This window comes from Sus scrofa, chromosome 14 (genome assembly GCF_054392235.1).
Source record: "Sus scrofa isolate SSC_HxYL_T2T_F1_AM1 chromosome 14, Sscrofa_HxYL_maternal_Yorkshire_Landrace_v2.0, whole genome shotgun sequence".
Classification (NCBI taxonomy): domain Eukaryota; kingdom Metazoa; phylum Chordata; class Mammalia; order Artiodactyla; family Suidae; genus Sus; species Sus scrofa.
In genome coordinates, this window is record NC_139396.1 from 95,424,768 (window position 1) to 95,442,739 (window position 17,972).

The 17,972-nt window shown below is 52.8% G+C and overlaps 1 protein-coding gene across 2 annotated transcripts in view; it reads right to left on the minus strand.

Moving 5' to 3' along the window:
• LRRC20 (leucine rich repeat containing 20) overlaps positions 1 to 17,972 on the minus strand; it is an 81,570-nt gene that overhangs the window by 11,346 nt on the left and 52,252 nt on the right. For both annotated transcript variants that reach the window (XM_001925274.6, XM_005657404.4), the window contains exon 4: positions 15,584 to 15,751. In XM_001925274.6, the coding sequence (XP_001925309.2) occupies positions 15,584 to 15,751 (168 nt within the window). The remainder of the gene's footprint in view (positions 1 to 15,583; positions 15,752 to 17,972) is intronic.

A 17,972-nucleotide genomic window follows, 5' to 3' on the forward strand; every position in this document is an offset into this window, starting at 1 on the left:
CGTGGAATGGAGAAACCACACTCTGGCTCATGTTCTGCTGTTAGACATTCAGGTTGTTTCCAACTGTCACTATTCCAGGCAATGGAATCCAACCTCCTCTCCATTGCACACACAGCCCTCCCAGACTCCTGCCTGTGTGTGTGGAAGCTTAAAATAATCAATTAGCGCAGAATCAGAGGGGGAGTATTTAGAGAAAATACTCCCCCTCTGATTCTCCGAGGTCGGCTTGACCTCTCTTCACTAATCATTGGCACTATTGACTGGCAAACTTGTTTGGTGCCAATGGGACCAGCTAGAGGCAAGATGATAAAAACGATAGTTCAGAGCACTATTCCTCATACATGTGGCAGCCACCATCTAAAAGGGTGCTGGGAGGAGGAGGGGCCTGGGTCCAGGGAAGTGGTAAGGAGTTCTGAGTGAGCTTCCCAGCACAGAGGTAACCCAGCACAGACCAGTGACTTCTGATTCCCACGTTGGGTGGGGCTGGGCCCCATGATAGCTAAGGTCCCTTCTGGACCTGGGATCAGAGGCTCCCCAGTGTGGTGGCCCAGGGCCCAAGTTCCCCGGTTTCCCTGGCAGCTTAGGAACAGATCATGGCACCCTGATCACTGCCCAGGCTGGAGCACACCGGAGAGTTTACACATGACTGGCTGCCTCACTGCTGATGCAAACCATCTCCTTCCAGCCAGAATGCCTGATTTTTTAGGATTTTTCAGCTTCTCTGCCTCAATCCCCGAGGGATCCCAGCTGGTGAATGTGGAGCCTGACACCTCCTTACAAGGGTGCCTGGGGCACTGGCTAAAGATGCAGAGGCAGCGCCCCAGCCTTGGCACCTCCAGCCTGTGGGAAGCACCTGCGAGCCTGCCTTAGTCTCTCCAGGTGGCCGTGGGCACGTTCATGCTCACGAATCCTGACTGGCCTGGCAGCCAGGGCTGTGTCCATACCTCAGCCTTGAAGCAGCTCTTGGTGCCTGGAGACCTCAATAGCTAAGATCAAGGATGCTGAGCTGAGTTCAGCTCAGCTCTTCGGCCCGCTCAAAACACCACAAGACACAAGCAGGCAAACTCTGGTAACCTGGAGGGACAGGGGGTTGTGCCTGTAACAAGGAGGCTCCCGGGCCACACTGGGTCTGTCCCTTTGGAAAGCTTGGAGGGGACATGGTGGGGACAGACCGAGCCTCACCCATCCCACAGAGCCCTGGGCCGGGAGATGAGGTGCAAGAAGAAAGGAGAAGTAGCCCCTGCGCTCAGAAAACACAGAGAACACTGTGTGCCCTTGACAGTCCTGCAGGCTGTCCCTCAGCCCTCGGGGAAGGCGGGGTGGCTCGGGGGTTCTCTGTTCTCTGCTGAGGGAGAGTCCATTTGGGAGAGGTGATGGGAAAGAGACCCAGGCCTTGACCTTGGATCCGCGACCTGGAGTCGTGCAACCTCAGGCAGGCCCCTTAAATCTTTCTGAATTTCAACCTCCTAGCAGTCCTCTGCCTCACCGGGCCACAGGGGCTGCGGGGTCAGGGGACAAAGGGGGTGCAAAGCTTCTGCTGTGATTCCCATTTCCACACTGCAAGCTGGCCAGCAAGGTGGGCTCAAGGGCTTCAAGTGTGGCCACCTGCCAGAGCCGCCACCCCCCCGTCCACCCCGCACCCAGATTGGATGTGCAGTCAGAGCCGGGACGGCTGCTCTAGAGACAGCCAAGTAAGGAACTCAGATTGTCTGGCCCAAGCCTAGTGTTTATCTTCCCGGTCAGATTTCCATCTTTGCTCCTTGTGCCCATCCCCCCTCCACACCAAAGTCCCTACTTTACCTCCACCTCCCCTTGCACTTGGCCACTGGAGGGCCGCACCCCCCCAACCCCCGCCCCTCTGCTCCGAGCCTCTTTCAGATCCTCCAGCTGCTTCAGTTCGATGCCCTGAGCAGAGCCTCAGGAAAGAAGGGCAAGTTTGCTGTGACCTCCCATTAAATGCCTGCCGGTCCCTCCTTTGTCACTGGAGGTGCGTGTATCAAACGCTCGCACAGAGGGCTAGAGCTGTCTCATCTGCTGTGTGTACACCAGGAGTCTGGACGTGAAGGCCTCCTGGGTGAGGGCGGATGTGTGAATAGCTCCTTTGTAAATCCTCTCCATGCTTGGAAAATAAGATTGCTGCTAACAATTTTACAACTCTTTCTGCTCAGGCTTAAGATCACTGTCAGAAAAATAAGATCTCCTTTACTGTACTTCCTATACATGAAGAAAACCTCCCAAGATAACCACCAGGTGAGAATGAGTTAGGCAGGGCCTCACCAGGAAAACCAGCTTCTAGGAACCAAAATGAGTTGAAGGTGGTGGGGGGGACATGGGGGGGTGAGGTCTGGACACCAACAAAGGAGTGGTGTGCTGGCTCATGTTTAATTTTTTTTTTTTTTTTTTTGTCTTTTATCCTTTTCAGGCCACACCCGCAGCATATGGAGGTTCCCAGGCTAGGGGTCGAATTGGAGCTGTAGACACCTGCCTACACCAGAGCCACAGCAATGCGGGATCCGAGCCATATCTGCAACCTACACCACAGCTCATGGCAACGCCGGAAACTCAACCCACTGAGCGAGGCCAGGGATGGAACCCATAACCTCATGGTTCCTAGCTGGATTCGTTTCCGCTGCGCCACAAGGGGAACTCCCTGGCTCATGTTTAACAGTCCACCTCCTGGAAGGGAAATCCCTGATTTGGGGCATTTGCTGATTTTGCATGGTGTACATATTCCTACCAGGGCCAGTTTCGAGCTACCAAGGTGAGGTCATTGAACTTGAGTGAGCACCTCCAGTACTGATCAGCCAAGTCGAGTAGCCCACCCAGGCAGGACCACAGGCTCCCCAAGTAAAAGGTGCTGGAGCTCAGGCCAACTCCGGTCCACTTACTCCACAATATTTTGGAATAAACTTGAACTTTGGGAACTGGCCCATTGTTTTGCTGTCTATATATGCTCAGTTGCCTTTGTCTCATTAATAAAGTTACTTCTTCTTCTTTTTTTTTTTTTTTTTTGCTTTTTAGGGCCACACATGTGGCATATGGAGGTTCCCAGGCTAGGTGTAAAATCAGAGCTACAGCTGTCAGCCTAAGCCACAGTGTCTGCCACAGCTCACCTCAACGCCAGATCCTTAACCCACTGAGCACAGCCAGGGATCGAACCTGCAACCTTATAGTTCCTAGTTAGATTCATTTCTGCTGTGCCATGATAGGAACACCTGAGTTACTTCTGAAAATGCCAGGTGAGTGGACCGTATTACAGAGAAAGCAGTGGGGGTTGTGGGGGGAGGTTGTGGGCACTGGGGCAACTCAGGGTCCAGGGCACATTAGGGTCAGTGGCAAAGAGGAGCCCCAAGGGAAAGAAGCATGTCCCCAGAGCTCACCTCTGCCATCCTCCCAGACAACCATCAGCTTCCATGGCCAGGCCAACTGCTCTTCTCATCCTGAGGTAGTCACCATCCAAGCCCCCCAGCCACCTTCCCACACACCAGACACTGAGAGGAAGAGGAAAGGGGGAAGTTATAGCTTCTTTAAAGGATGTGCTTATGGATGGAAGGTTCTGATTTAGCTCAGTGAGTCTCTCTTGCCTGCACATTGGTATCATCTGCAGAGTTTTAAAAATGCATCAAGCCCCACACCCACCTTCAGACTTAATTGGCATGGGTATGGCCTGGACACAGGGTTTTTTAAATCTCCCAGATAATGTGAATGTACAGCTAGTTTGAGCACCACCAGTCTTCCCAGTGAGGCTTAATGAGAGAAGCTGGTGAAAATACTCACACAGCACTTCCATCCTAGGACACAGCCCCCCCGCTCCCCCATGTGAGGCAAGAGCTGTGAGGAACGAGGCTGATTGCCTCTGCCCGTGGCTTAGGGAATTCTGCCTCCTTACTTTACACTGTTCTCTTTACCCCAAGAGAGTTTCCCTCCAACTAAAGCTACATGCTTCAGTCATAGCTTTCCTGTGGTTTTCAATCCCCCTCCAGCTATATGCAAAAACTGACTCTCGTTGTGCAAAGCACCGCCCTCAATTATAGGGGTTCTGGAGCAAGACCGTCTGTGTGGGAACCCTGGCTTTTCCAGACAGCATGACCTTGGTCCAGTTATTTAACTTCCCTCTGCCTCAGTTGTCTTACCTGGGGAGAATAATAATACCGGCCTCATAAGGTTGTCATAAGCATTAAATAAGAGCACAATTGAAAATGCTTAGTGAAGAGCCAGATGTGAAGCAAATGGTCAGTAAGTATCAGCTAGTGTAGCTGACCATCCCATGAGCCCCACCCACAAGAACAGGGAGTGGCGTTCCCGTTGTGGCTCAGGGGTAACAAACCTGACTAGTGTCCATGAGGATACGGGTTCGATCCCCGGCCTCACTCAGTGGGTTAAGGATCTGGCGTTGCCATGAGCTGTGGTATAGGTCACAAACACGGCTAGGATCCCACGTTGCTGTGGCTGTGGTGTAGGCAGGCAGCTGCAGCTCCAATTCGATCCCTAGCCTGGGAACTTCCATATGCCACAGATGCGGCCCTAAAAAACAAAAATAAACAACTGGTGAGGGAACATTTCCAAGATGCCTAAATCCTTGTTGGTGCCTCTGAGAGCCTCTTACTCCCTTCTAAGGCTGAACTTTGAGCGTCGGAGCATCAGGGCTGCTCTCCAGCCACTCTGGACAGGGACAGGGACAGAGAGTCCCTTAACTGACTTGTCTGAAGGAGCTAGAAGTGTTTTGTCTTGTTTTAAGCAAATGCCAAAGAACTTGTCTTGCTGGTCACCTGTATGCTACCACCCAAGTGCCAAGAGCATCCTGGATAACCGGAAGTTCTGGGTAATCAAGGTTTTACCATGCAGCAGTTGGCAAAAAGAATGCCATTCGGACAGAGACCAAATGTGTGAAAAGTTCTACCCAGAGACCTAGCTTGCTAGTTTCCTCCAGGCAGACATACATGGGCAGGAGATGCAACGGGAGCTTCCCTCCTCTTCGTGTCTCTGGGCCACGTCTAATTTGTACTAATTGCTGTTGAAGCCTGTTTGTTTTCTCCAGGGCCTCTCCCTCGAGTGGCTCCACAGCCAGCAAGCGCTCCTCCACTGTGTCCAGTGATGGCTTTATGATTGATGCCTGTAGAGACTGCTCACTGCCCGTGGGCACAGGTCAGCACTCTGCTGATGCTGGACAAGGGCATAGCGGGCAGTGGGCCTGAGTCTGCTGTGCCACACAGAGAGCTGCCACCTTGGAGGGTGAATCCTTTTCCCCCTGGGCCCTGAGTGTCACAGTGCCTGGGGACTCAGTGCCCAGGGGGCAGGATGAGGCTCAGACTGTTGCCAGATGGTTATGGTGGGGAGTGGGAAATTCGAACCTAAGGCCCAGGGAGGAGAAGCTCCATTTCCCCCCCAACGGGCTTGGAGCCCCGATCCAGGAGCAGAAGAAAAGTGTCAGGGGTTTGATCTTGTCTTCCTGGACCTGCCTAGTCAGATCCTTGTCAGGCTTGAAGGCTGCACATTGCAACCACCCCCTCTTCTCAGCTCTTAAGTGCCTGTCTCAATCCCACAAGTGGGGCTTGGAATGATAAATCAGGCCACTCCAGGCTGTGTGTATGTGGTGGGGGAGGGGAGGGGCGTTCCAAGGTGCCTGGGAGGATATGCCACCAATTCTGCTGGGGGCTGACCACTCAGAATCACTCCAGAAGGATGACTTTGGCAAACATTTCCTGGTCAGTTGAGCCCTGCCCTGGATGCTGTGGCCCCTGGTTAGCTTCTGTCTGACCCTTAAGCAGTGTCCCCTGCCACCGCTGTCCTGGTTCCGGGATAAATGCAGGCTGGAGGGTAAGGAGTAGGGGAAAGTCTGAGAGGGCTGCACACGGTTAGGATTCCGGGTGGGCTGAATGGCTGGAGGACCAGCAGATGGAAGTGAGCACAGTGAACCCGACTGTGACCCCAAAGGGTGGAGCTGTCCTCCCCTGTCTGCAGAGCGGAGGAGATGGAAGCTCGCAGGGGTGAGGTAAGACTCGTGCTAGTGATGCAAGTGGGGCTTCAAAGCCATACCTTTTCTGTTTTTTGTTTTGTTTTGTTTTGTTTTTCACCTTTTGTTTCTTTTTAGGGCCATACCCGCAGCATATGGAGGTTCCCAGGCTAGGGTTCGAATCGGAGCTGTAGCCGCCGGCCTACACCACAGCCACAGTAACGCCAGATCCGAGTTGCATCTTCGACCTACACCACAGCTCATGGCAACACAGGATCCTTAACCCACTGAGTGAGGCCAGGGATCGAACCCGCAACCTCATGGTTCCTAGTTGGATTCGTTTCCGCTGCGCCACGATGGGAACTCCCCCATGCCTTCTCTGTTACAAAACTCTGAGGAGCTGAGGGAAGGGAAGGAGAACGGCAACCATGTCAAGGTTGAGTGGGGTCCAAGTCAGAGGCTCTTTACCTGGGGCAGACCACAGACCATCAGGAGGGGGGTGGCAGGCAGAAGAGGAGTCTGCTCTGACTTTTCATTTGTTATCACCATGGGGTCCCTTTCTGTGCCAGCCAGAGCAAGGACAGCCAGGCAGGCTAGGGATACACTGAGAAGCCTTTCCTGCCCAAGCTTCAAGAGGCCTCTTGGTCCCAGGGGACGTTCAGGGGCAGCTGGTGCTGACAGATCAAAGCAGCCCCCCTGACAAGCTGAGAAGACCTAAAGCCCCCCACTGTGCCAACACCTGTTGATCAGGAGGCAGGCCCTTGTCCAGAGGCATTTGTTTTGGCCAAGATGCCCTACTTCCTGCTTCCCCATCCTATTGAGCACTGGTGGGTCTCCAGAGGGGGCAGCAAGCCTGATTCCCAAAGCCCTTGCGAGGCTTTGGCACAGTCTCCCGTAAGATGAGATCTTCCTGTGAGTGGGCCTCTTCTATAAGACCTGGCATCTTCCACTGACCAGGACCAGGTGCTTGGCTAAGTCCCTCACATGATGCCAAATGGAAAATGATGGAGCTCAAAAGATGCAACCAGCCAGATTTCCTGAGTCACCCTTCTAGTCCTGGGCTATGACAGCAGCTTGGTGGTGCAGGAGGAAACATGTACCAATTGCCAATCCACATTCAGATCAGACCAGCCCCACCCTCAACAGAGCTTGGCAGCCTCATGGGGAAGGGCCAGGGGGGCACAGGGCCAGCTTCTCTGCTTTGATCTATCTTAGTGGCAGGCAGGGTATAGGAAGTGTGCTTGCCAATCACCCCCTTGCAAATACCAGCTAAAAGGCCTTGCAGTGGGACCCCTTGCAGGAAGCACTGCTTTCTCTGCAACCGCAGGACTCATGCCAGGGCTGAGTGAGGCCAGCGTGGGAAACTGGCCAATGGCTTACAGGTGCTACCAGACATGCGACACCCGCACCTGCTTCCCAGGTACCACCCCACCCTCCTTTTCCATCACACGAGGACCTGGCAGGCTCTGGAACACCAAAGGCACATGGGCTCTGGAGCGCCAAAGTCCTGCGTTCAAATCCTGACTCCACCATGCCCCTAGGCAGACTGCTTAATTTGTCTGAGCCTCTCTCTTCTTGGCTATCAAGTGGAGATAATGCCCCCTATCCAGAAGAGAGATCTGAGCCGATTCAATGAGATAATTACAGAGGAGCTGTGCCAGGCAGCCAGAGCTATTAGGTTTTGAAAAGTCTGTGCAATTTTATCTTTTCAGATCAAATAAAGCATTATTTCCACTTCTGCTTTTCTAGGGCTCCCTCTGTTTAAAAACTATTTCCTGGGGAGTTCCCGTCGTGGCGCAGTGGTTAACGAATCCGACTAGGAACCATGAGGTCGCGGGTTCGGTCCCTGCCCTTGCTCAGTGGGTTAACGATCCGGCGTTGCCGTGGGCTGTGGTGTAGGTTGCAGACGCGGCTCGGATCCCGTGTTGCTGTGGTTCTGGCGTAGGCCGGTGGCTACAGCTCCGATTCGACCCCTAGCCTGGGAACCTCCATATGCCGCAGGAGCGGCCCAAGAAATAGCAACAACAACAACAACAACAACAACAACAAAAAGACAAAAAGACAAAAAAAAAAAAAATTATTTCCTGGGCTCCAGCGAAAGAACCAGTGAGACTCTTCCCGTCCAACCGCGGCACAGAGGGGCTGTTCTGGGGAACTTTGGTTCCAGTCTCGCTCTCTCCTGCTCCTCGGGGAAGCTCTCCCCTGTGCAGCCTCACCACTCCCTGTGCACCACTCACTCCGCACACAGTGCTCAGTGCTTGTGGCTCATCCATCAACCACAGGAAAGTTCTGAGAGCAACCAGAGCCTGCAGAACCTCTCACTAAGGGGTAGCTTGGTGGAGCCCCGAAGTGAAATGAAGCCACGTTTCCTCTGCCCCCCATGACACTGATCAATGTCTTCTGTGAAACAGAGTGGGGCTAGAACAGTGATGTCAATGTCAGGGAAGGCCGATCCTGAGGTCCTAGTGGGCATTTATGCCCCAGGGTAGGGAGGACATCCAGGAGGATCTCTTCTATTGATGGAGACCAGAGAGAAGCTGCGGCTCCCTGGATGGATTTGCCCCTCCCCCGACTGCCCAGAGAAGGGAGAAGCTGCTGTAACAGAGGGCCTGGGCCCCCAGTGATGCTCTGGACCATGGCAGGGGTGCAGGTGCCCTTCTTTGGCCAGCTGTGCTCCCTCCGAGTCCCCAAGGTGCCCCCCCACCCTATCCTAATATCACAGGGGACAAGGGTCCTGTATTTTGTGGAAATCTTATGTTTGAGAGCTGGTGCTAAGGATCAGAAAAGCTATGATGAAAGACTGGGGACTGGACGGGGGGAATGTGTGTGAAATGTGAAAGGAGGAACCAGTTACAACAGATGACTCAGGAAGTCGGGTGGGCAGGACGAGGCACTGATTGGATGGATGGGGGGAAAGGAGAGGAAGGTAGCGACATCAATTACAGAGAGTCTCAATCAACACACCGGGCCCCGATTAGGGCACTTGTCAGAAATGCAGATTCCTGGGCCCCATCCCCAGGAATTCTGACTTGGTAGGTCTGAGAGAAGACCCAGGCACCTTGCTTTTTAATAAGCACCCAGGGGGATCCAAATGTGGGATCGGTGGGGTGTACTCTGAGGAATTCCGTGAGGTTTAAGGAGCAGCTGTGCTGGCGAGGATGCTGGGGCCATAAGCACAGTCAGCTGCCCAGAGACGGCCCCAGGAAAAGGCCCTACTGTGCATAGACATCCTTTGGGGACCTTGCTTAGGTGCAGATTCTGAGTCAAGAGGTTGGAGGTGGAGCCTGGGATTCTGAATTTCTAACCAGCTTCCAGGTGTTGCCCACCCTGCTGCTGGTCTACAGATGACAACTTGAGAAGCCAGAGCTTTGACAGAGGCTCTCAAACTTCAGCATGCACCTGCCTCACAGGGGAGGGGGGCAGGGGAGCTTATTAAAACAAACTGCTAACCCCCCCTCCCAGTTTCTGATTGAGGAGGTCTGGGGAGGGGCCTAAGAATATGTGTTTCTAGCAAGTTCCCAGGTGATAGTGCTGGTCCTGGGACCCCACTTTGAGAAATACTGCCTTGACAGTAAGAAGTGAAACTGTATGAGGGCAGAATTAAGTAAAGGCAGCCCAAAGGAGCCCCATATAATAGAGATACAGATCTCCACCGCTATCTAAAAGTAGAGCATGCCGATGAAAGATTTTATAAGCAGAAATGAAGTGAAGAAGCAATTCCCTGAGGACATAGGCTGCTAAGGGACACAGTAAAATACATGGAGATAAAGCACAGATGCTCACAGACACAGATCAAAGCTCTGGAGCTTGATGCTGAGATGCCGAGTGTGGTGCTGGGGGAGGAGCTTGGTGGTGCCACTCTCTCAGCTCAGGGTACGAACTTCTGCTACCAACCCTCACTGCAAAACAGATGCTGAATGCTGTTTGCACTTTTCCCATTTTTTTTTTTCCCCATAAAGGTGAAAATCCTCTTCAGAATTCCTTGATTAGTGAAAACAGGTACCAATGTAGGTCTTTCATAAAAGTGACGCAAAGCAAACTTTTGAAAAGCAGGGGATACCTGTACCTTTTCTTTTAAAAGTGCTCTTGCTCTACTTGTTAAATTCTTTTAAAGAGATAAAAGTTAGAAAAGGAGGTACAGTGGGTTAAGGATCCAGTGTTGTCACAACTGCAGTATAGGTCACAGCTGTGGCTCAGATTTAATCCCTGGCCCAGGAACCATGCCATGGGTGCCACCACAAAAATAAATAAATAAATAATAAAAATTTAAAAATTTAAAAAATAAAAGTGCTATTGCTCTGTTAAATTCTTTTTTTTTTTTTTTTTTTTTTTTTTTTTTGCTTTTTAGGGCCACACCCACAGCATATGGAGGTTCCCAGGCTAGGGGTCCAATCAGAGCTATATCTGCAGGCCTACGCCACAGCCACAGCAACATTAGACCCGAGTCACGTCTGCAACCTACACCACGGGTCATGGCAACGCCATGAGTGAGCCCAGGGATCGAACCCAAAACCTCATTGGTCTTAGTCAGATTATTCCCTCTGCACCACCATGGGAACTCCTATTTGTTAAACTCTTAACAAAGTGTTGTTTCCCTGTGATCTCTTTTTCTCTCTGGAACAGTGAGTGCATGGGGTGGTAAAAACAAACAAACAAACAAATGAACACCAGTGGGAGTTCCCATCGTGGCTCTGCGGAAACGTATCTGACTAGCATCCATGAGGACGAAGGTTCGATCCCTGGCCTCGCTCAGTGGGTTAGGATCCAGCATTGCCATGGCTCTTGAGTAGGCCAGTGGCCACAGCTCTGTTTGGACCCTTAGCCTGGGAAATTCCACATGCCGCAAGCGTGGCCCTGAAAAAACAAAAACAAAAACAAAATTACAGTGAATTGAGGGGTATGGAAAGTTAAATTCTAGCTTAACCAAAATAATATCCTGCCTAGCAAAATGAGGTCTCCTAAATACTTGATTTGCCCTTCAGCCCCACATATTCCAGGAACGTGCTGAATTGCTCTGCAGCATCAAGTACCTGTAAGTGCTTAGGACTGAACACTGCTCCTGCACCCACCTGCAAGTCCTATGCGACCGCTGTGGGGTAAAGAACTGACTCCCTGGTGTTCACAGGATGGGTGGCCCATCTTCTCCCCATGCCATCACTTCCAGTCAGACAAAATGCTTCTGCCTCCTCTGAAACCTTCCCAGGGCTCTCTGGGGAGCCCGCTCTCACAAGGACACACGGGTGGCCACCCTCTGCCTGGGAGCCTCCCCCTGCAGGCTCAGACCATGTCTTTTTTTGGGGGGCGGGGGGAGCGGCGCACTCATGGCATATGGAGGTTCCCAGGCTAGGGGTCAAATCAGAGATGTAGCCACCAGCCTACACCACAGCCACAGCAATGTCAGATCTTTAACCCACTGAGCGAGGCTAGGGAGCGAACCCACATCCTCATGGATACTAGTCGGGTTTGTGAACTGCTGAGCCATGACAGGAACTCCGAGCATGTCTTATCTAGGAGTTAACTCTCTGCTCCCACCCAGACCTCCCCTACAGCCTGTAAGCAGCTTGAGGTCAGACCTGTATCTCATTCATCTCTGTAGCCCCTATCTCTGCAGAGACTATCTCTCCCCAAGCCATCTTGTTTATACATACCGAGAAGCTTCCATGTACCTCTTTCTGATTTAGAAAATATAGGGACCATCCCACATCCCAGAAACTTGTAATTCACTGTTGTCTAAATAAATACTCCATGTTACACACGCTTTGCTCCTTCTCGGGAGTGCCTGGAAAACAACCATGTCCTGGCAGGCTTGTTCCCAAGCCTCCCAACTGGAGGGGGCCACTGGCTGTGTGGGTGTCAGGGGGCCAGCTGGGGGAGGGAAGAGGCCTGTACCAGCACCACTTCCTGTGCATCTGCACCAGTTCACACCTGCAGACTCGGGGGAGTGGCCACAAGCAGAGAAAATGGTAAGACATGAGGCAGGACTGGGGACTTCAGGACTGAGGGCTTAGGGGGATGAGTGCAGATAAAGAGCGGGATGGGTAGAGAAAAAGAGTCGGGTGGCATTGAACCTGTCATCTGCCTGGGTCCCCACTCGTGTGAGCGGATAGCTCATCCCCTCAGCCGAGGTCTCAGTGCCCAACCTCACACCATGAGCTCCATCACACGCTGGTCTCAACCTGCCAGTGTGATTTTGTGACCCATTAGTGGGTCACAGCCGGCAACGCAAAGCAATCTGCCCTCTTGTGTGTCAAGTCATTTCAGAGGGTCTTTGGAACTCCTGCTCTGCACAGTGCCCACTAGACACAGACACCATGCCTGGGCTGTGGGGGCAGGGAGCAGGGTGACTCTGGAGAGGAGGGGACACAGAGACCTCACCACACACCCAGACTAGAGGACTGTCTGTACAAGGTGGCAGTAATGAGGCCACCACATTCTACCCAGATCTGTGACCAGAGGACATTTCACTATGGTGAGTACCAAGGACTGGCACCCTCCCCCTGCCAATGACTAGACCGGAAAGCAGGCAGCAGTGTCCCCGTCCCTCCCAGCCAACAGACCCGCTGAGGTCCCGTGCCCTCTCCTTGGACTGCAGCCCTCACCTGCTTCCCCACATCTTGGCTCAGAGAGTGCTGGCAGACCGGGCAGCGGCATTATTCACAAACAAGGTGATGCTGCTGCCCTGGCAGCTTCCAGGCCTTCCAGGCTGGAGGCAGCTTTGGAGGTGTTCCCTTTGGAGGCGCTCCCTTTGGAGGCGTCTGCGGCTGCACCTGGGGGCCTGTTGCAGAGCTGCTTGTGTTCTACTTACTGAAGGAGAGCTTAAAGGCAACTAGTGCATCTCCAATTTATTTCTCTAAAAAACATTTTTAAAAATCTCCAATACCCTCTTAGGGCTCCATAGGGGAAAAATAAGCCATTCGGAAATTCTGAGCTCCTACTGCAATCATCCCAAGGAGATCCTGCAGGAGATCAGCTACAAGCGGTAACCAGTGAAGAGCTATTTCCATAGCAAAAGATTGTGCAGCCCTTACCTTCCTCGCGAGGACTGCAGCCCTCCTCCCCGCCACTGGGCTGTGAAGGCTGTGGCCTGGCCTTCCACTGGTCAGGGAGTTAGAAAGCCATCCCTATAACTAGGATGGATCGGGGAACAGGAAGTGAGGAATCTCCTGCAAGGGAACCATAGCTGCCTCCATGTGCCGCTTCTCTCCACCTGGTGAGGGGAGCGCACCCATGGCCTTCCGAAATGGAGCAGACCCTGAGGTCAGCCAAGCACCTCTGGGAGCCTCTGAGTGAACTGGGTCAGCCCCCAGCATCTCCATGTCCCCCAGGCTGGGCAGCATGGGGCTGCATCACAGCCTGAACTGGCTGAGAAGCACAGCCCAGTGGCTGATGTCTCTTTTACCTGGCCAGGTGTGCCAGAGACACTTGACCATGAAGGCTGGGCAGAGTTTTAGTGCCTCAGTTTCTACATCTCTCAAATGGGATGATCACCCTGTTGCCTTGGGCCTGCACGCGAGCTTTCTTGGTAAACCGCAAATGCTTCCATGTGTAGCATTTTACTGTCGCTCTGCGGAAAGGCAGAGATATGCACATGAGAGAATAAGTCAAAACAGCCAATCTTTGCTCTAGGAGCTGTTGCTTTCTCTCTCTCCCTTCCTTTCTCTCTCTCTCTTTCTTTCTGTCTCTTTCTTTCTTTTTTTCTTTTTTAGGGTGCACCTGCAGCATATGGAAGTTCCCAGGCTAGGGGGTTGAATCAGAGCTGTAGCTGCCAGCCTATGCCACAGCCACAGCAATGCTGGATCTGAGCCGCATCTGTGGCCTATGCTGCAGCTCACAGCCATGCCAAATCCTTAACCCACTAAGCAAAGCCAGGTATTGAACCCACATCCTCACGGACACTACATCAGGTTTTTAACCTGCTGAACCATGGCAGGAACTCCGAGGAGAGTCACTTCTTGTACTTGCAGCCAGCATAGGCTCGCCCTGTTCTCCTGCTTGGGGAAAAGCCACCTTATAGGATGGGGGATTGAGGAGGGCAGGGAGAACTTCTGTTTGAAAGCTGAGAAGCAGCTGAAGCCCACAGAGGGGATGGGAGTCTTCCAAAGGTAGGAAGCAGGGAAGCCAATGGCCAATACCTGTCCTGACCTGCCGGCCTATAACTACACACCCAGCTCTGGTCTTGGCATCAGCCTGAAGTAGCCCCTCTGGATCAGCCACTGTCCTATCTGGACAAGCAGTGGAAGGAAGTGGAGGCATCAGGAGTGGCCTCCAAGAACAGTAGGCAGGGGAGGAAGGGCCCAGCGAGGAGGGCCTGGCTGAGAATGAAGGGCTCAGGATGAGACCCCCAGAGGGCAGGACATCACAGAAGGAAGAGCCTTGCAGTGCAAAGGCACTTCTGGACGTGCTTCTTCCACTTAAAGACACTACAGGGGCGCAAGTACCAAGGGGACCAACCCAGGGACCAGCCACCTAGGGATCCTGGTCTCAGGAGGGTAAAACTAAACCAGAGCCCAAGGCCAGGCAAGGGAATCCCATTCCTAGCACAGGGGTGAGCTTTAGCCTCATGCATTCTCGTCCTGGCACTTCTGCGGTCTCACTGTGCAACTTGAAGCTCTCTGAGCCTCAGTTTACTCATCTGTAAAAGGATGGACCTCAAAGCTCAGAGGTTAGCTGGTCCCACCTCCCACTCAGCCAGCAGCATTCTTGAGACTTGGGATGCTCATCAGTGCACAAGGCAGGCCGCTCTCCATCAAACAGCTCCAAAACACTAGAGACCTCTTGCTTTTAATCAAATGGCATAATGGCTGTGAGAGCGCTTACAGAAATAAAAGCATCACTGAAGGGGGTTATTACTAACCATCAACATTAGAGGCAACATGAGAGAGGGTGAAATGGGGCTGGAGATGGGCTCCCCAAGCGCACCAGTGCAGCTGTGAGAGGGAACCGAGGAGGGGCGCGGAGGAACCCTGCGGGAACCAGGCTCTCTGGAGACAATAGACAGCAGCTGGAGAGGCTGCTCGGGTCCTGATGAGACTGAGAGCTACGTAACTGCTACAAAAGGAAGAAAGGGACCCAGCTCACTGGTGTCTCCTGTTTGCAGAAGGCACATCTCCAACCCAGAGCAGGAGACCCCCTGGGTCCCTAGGGGGAGTATATTTGTCCTGGAAGGCAGAACACATCTGCCCAGTGGCTCCTACTTCACAGTGGCAAAGAGCTCCCTATGAAGCCAGGGACTTGGGCTGGAGTCCACGTATAGAGGTCCTAGCGGAGGGTCTTGGAGGCAGCCGAGGCTGGCAGATAGAGAGGTGAGAGGGAGAGCTGGTGGTCCAAGGTGGCCCAGCTGATACAGGGCTTGCTGAGGGGAAAGCCAAGACCTTCTACCTGCCAAGTAGAAGCCAGGGACCCGCTTGGCCCCTGGCAGGTGGCACAGCTCCAAATGGTTACCTTTCCAAGCTCAGTGCCCTGTATTCAGGAATCTCACACCAGAAAGCCCAACCCTGCCCTCTTGTCTTTGGGGCCCAACTCAGAGCCCCATGCCTTCGTGTGCTGTGATCCCCACTCAGGAAGGGGAGCTCAGAGGGAGGATCTGCAGACAGACGGTGGTGAGGGGCCAGGCAGGCTGGGTGCACTCACCCACAATCTCGTTCTCCTCCAGATTGATGGTCTCTAGCGCAGGCAGGGTGGTGAGCTGCTCGGGGAAGTCGTGGAAGTGGTTCCGGGACAGGTCAATGGCCTTGAGGTGCTGAAGGGTGCTGACCTCGTTGGGCAGACGGTGCAGGAAGTTCCCTTCCAGGTGGAGTTCTGCGGGGGGCGGTAGGGTAGAGGGAGAAAGAGAGAGGAGGCGTGAAAGGGAAGCAGCCCAGAGACCACAGTGACCACAGCCGCCTGGACCCAGAAGGCAGAAAGGAAACCCAGGCGAAATGGAAGTCCCCAGAGGGGCTAATTCCACATTAAGGCAAAAGGAGGGGTAACCCCCAGCATGGCTACCCATCACTCCAGCTGGACCCCTACTTCTGGCTTTGGGATGGAAGTCTCTCTCAACAGATCTGCTGGCTCAACCCCGGGCCTGGAGGGGGCAGGTCAGGATGGGCAGTGCCTGGACTCCCACACGCCACAGCCCATATGAGGGATGCCACTTTCCACCGCCCTCCTGCTTCGTGAGCTGCTGCAGGCAGCCAAGTTCCTTCTGCCTAACATGAACTTGCACGCTGGCCCAGCCACCACTGGCCAGATGAGCCCGGGTCCCCACTCCTAGAGTGGCTACTGAAAAGGCTGACCAACAGCTTGAGTGGAGGGCTGTGTAAAGAGTAAGCTGGGCTAGTGGGAGTCACTCTGTGGGAAACCTGACCAAGGCAGCACTGGGCATGGCAGGGACTGAAGCTGAAATGCTGCGATCTATAGAGAGACGTGGGGGGTGCCCCTGGGGCCCCGTGCCAGGAGAAGGGATAGGGACAGACAGCAAGAGTCAACAGGCTCCCTAAGTGCAAACTATTGGGTGTAAGACAGGCTCAAGGATGTGTGGTACAACATGGGGATATAGCCAATATTTTGTAACAATTATAAATGATAAGCAACCTTTAAAAATTGTATAAAAATTAAGGAGTTCCTGTTATGGCTCAGTGGTAACAAGCACGACTAGTATCCATGAAGATGTGGGTTCAATCCCTGGCCTCGCTCAGTGGGTTAAGGATCCAGTACTGCTGTGGGCTGTCGTGTAGGTTGCAGAAGCAGCTCAGATCTGGTGTGGCTGTGGCTGTGACCGTGGCCGGCAGGGGCAGCTCTGATTCCATCCCTAGCCTGGGAACCTCCATTGGCCGCAAGTGCAGCCCTAAAAAGAAAAAAAAAAAAAAAAAAGTATAAAATTAAAAATCAATGCAAGGCTCCATCAGCAGAACCAGCACTCATCCTCTACAACCAAGTTCTTAGATAGCCACACCTCCAACCAAACAATGGCCCTGTCCAGATCCCGGGGATCAGGTCGGGCGGTGTTGGAAGGGATGCTGGAGAATATCTACTCCAGTGTCCCCAGCAAGCCTCTGCCAGATGGTGTTTCCACAAACTGAGCACACTACCACCTAGGTCTCTGCACTCACGGCTCCCTCTTTCTAGAATAATCTTTGCCAATACATTTGCAAGACTCCTGCATCACTTTATTTGCGTCTCTACTCAGATGCCGGCCTATCTGAAGTAGGATCCTCTCCCCTCGGTTTCTGTCCCCTTCCCCCGTGGTACTTGCCTTTGTAGCATCCATCATTACCTAACACAACCACGTGCGTGTAGGTGGCCTGCCTCCCGCCCTGTGAACGGATGCTGTAGTAGAAAAGTGCCCACACTGGTGCTCCCATTGTGTCACAGTAAGTTAAGAACTCAGCATAGTGTCTGTGAGGATGTGTATTCAATCTCTGGCTTCGCTCAGTGGGTTGAGGATCTGACATTGCCATGAGCTGAAGCATAGGTAGCAGATGTGGCCTGGATCTGGCTTTGCGGTGGCTGTGGTGTAGGCCTCAGCTGCAGCTCTGATTTGACCCCTAGCCTGGGAACTTGCATATGCTGCAGGTGTGGCCTAAAAAGGAAAAAAATGAAAGAAAGAAAGAAAGAAAGAAAGAGGAAAAAAGAAAGGAAGGAAGGAAGGAAAAAAGAAAGAAAGGAAGGAAGGAAGAAAGAAAGGAAAGAGTAAGTTCCCGTCATGGCTCAGCGGTTAACGAATTTAACATCCACGAGGACACAGGTTCGATCCCTGGCCTTGCTCAGTGGGTTAAGGATCCGGCATTGCCGTGAGCTGGGGTGTAGGTCGGCAGCTATAGATCCAATTTGACTCCTAGCCTGGGAACCTCCACATGCCACAGGTGTGGCCCTAAAAAAAAAAAGGAAAGAAGAAAGAAAAGTGCCCATATCTGTGCCCAGTACACATCGAGTACTCGGTCTGTGTTTGATGAGTACACAAATGAATAAATGACCAAATATAAGTATCACCCTCTCCAATTCTGCCAAATTTCTCTTCCAACTATACCTTTGTTTTTCC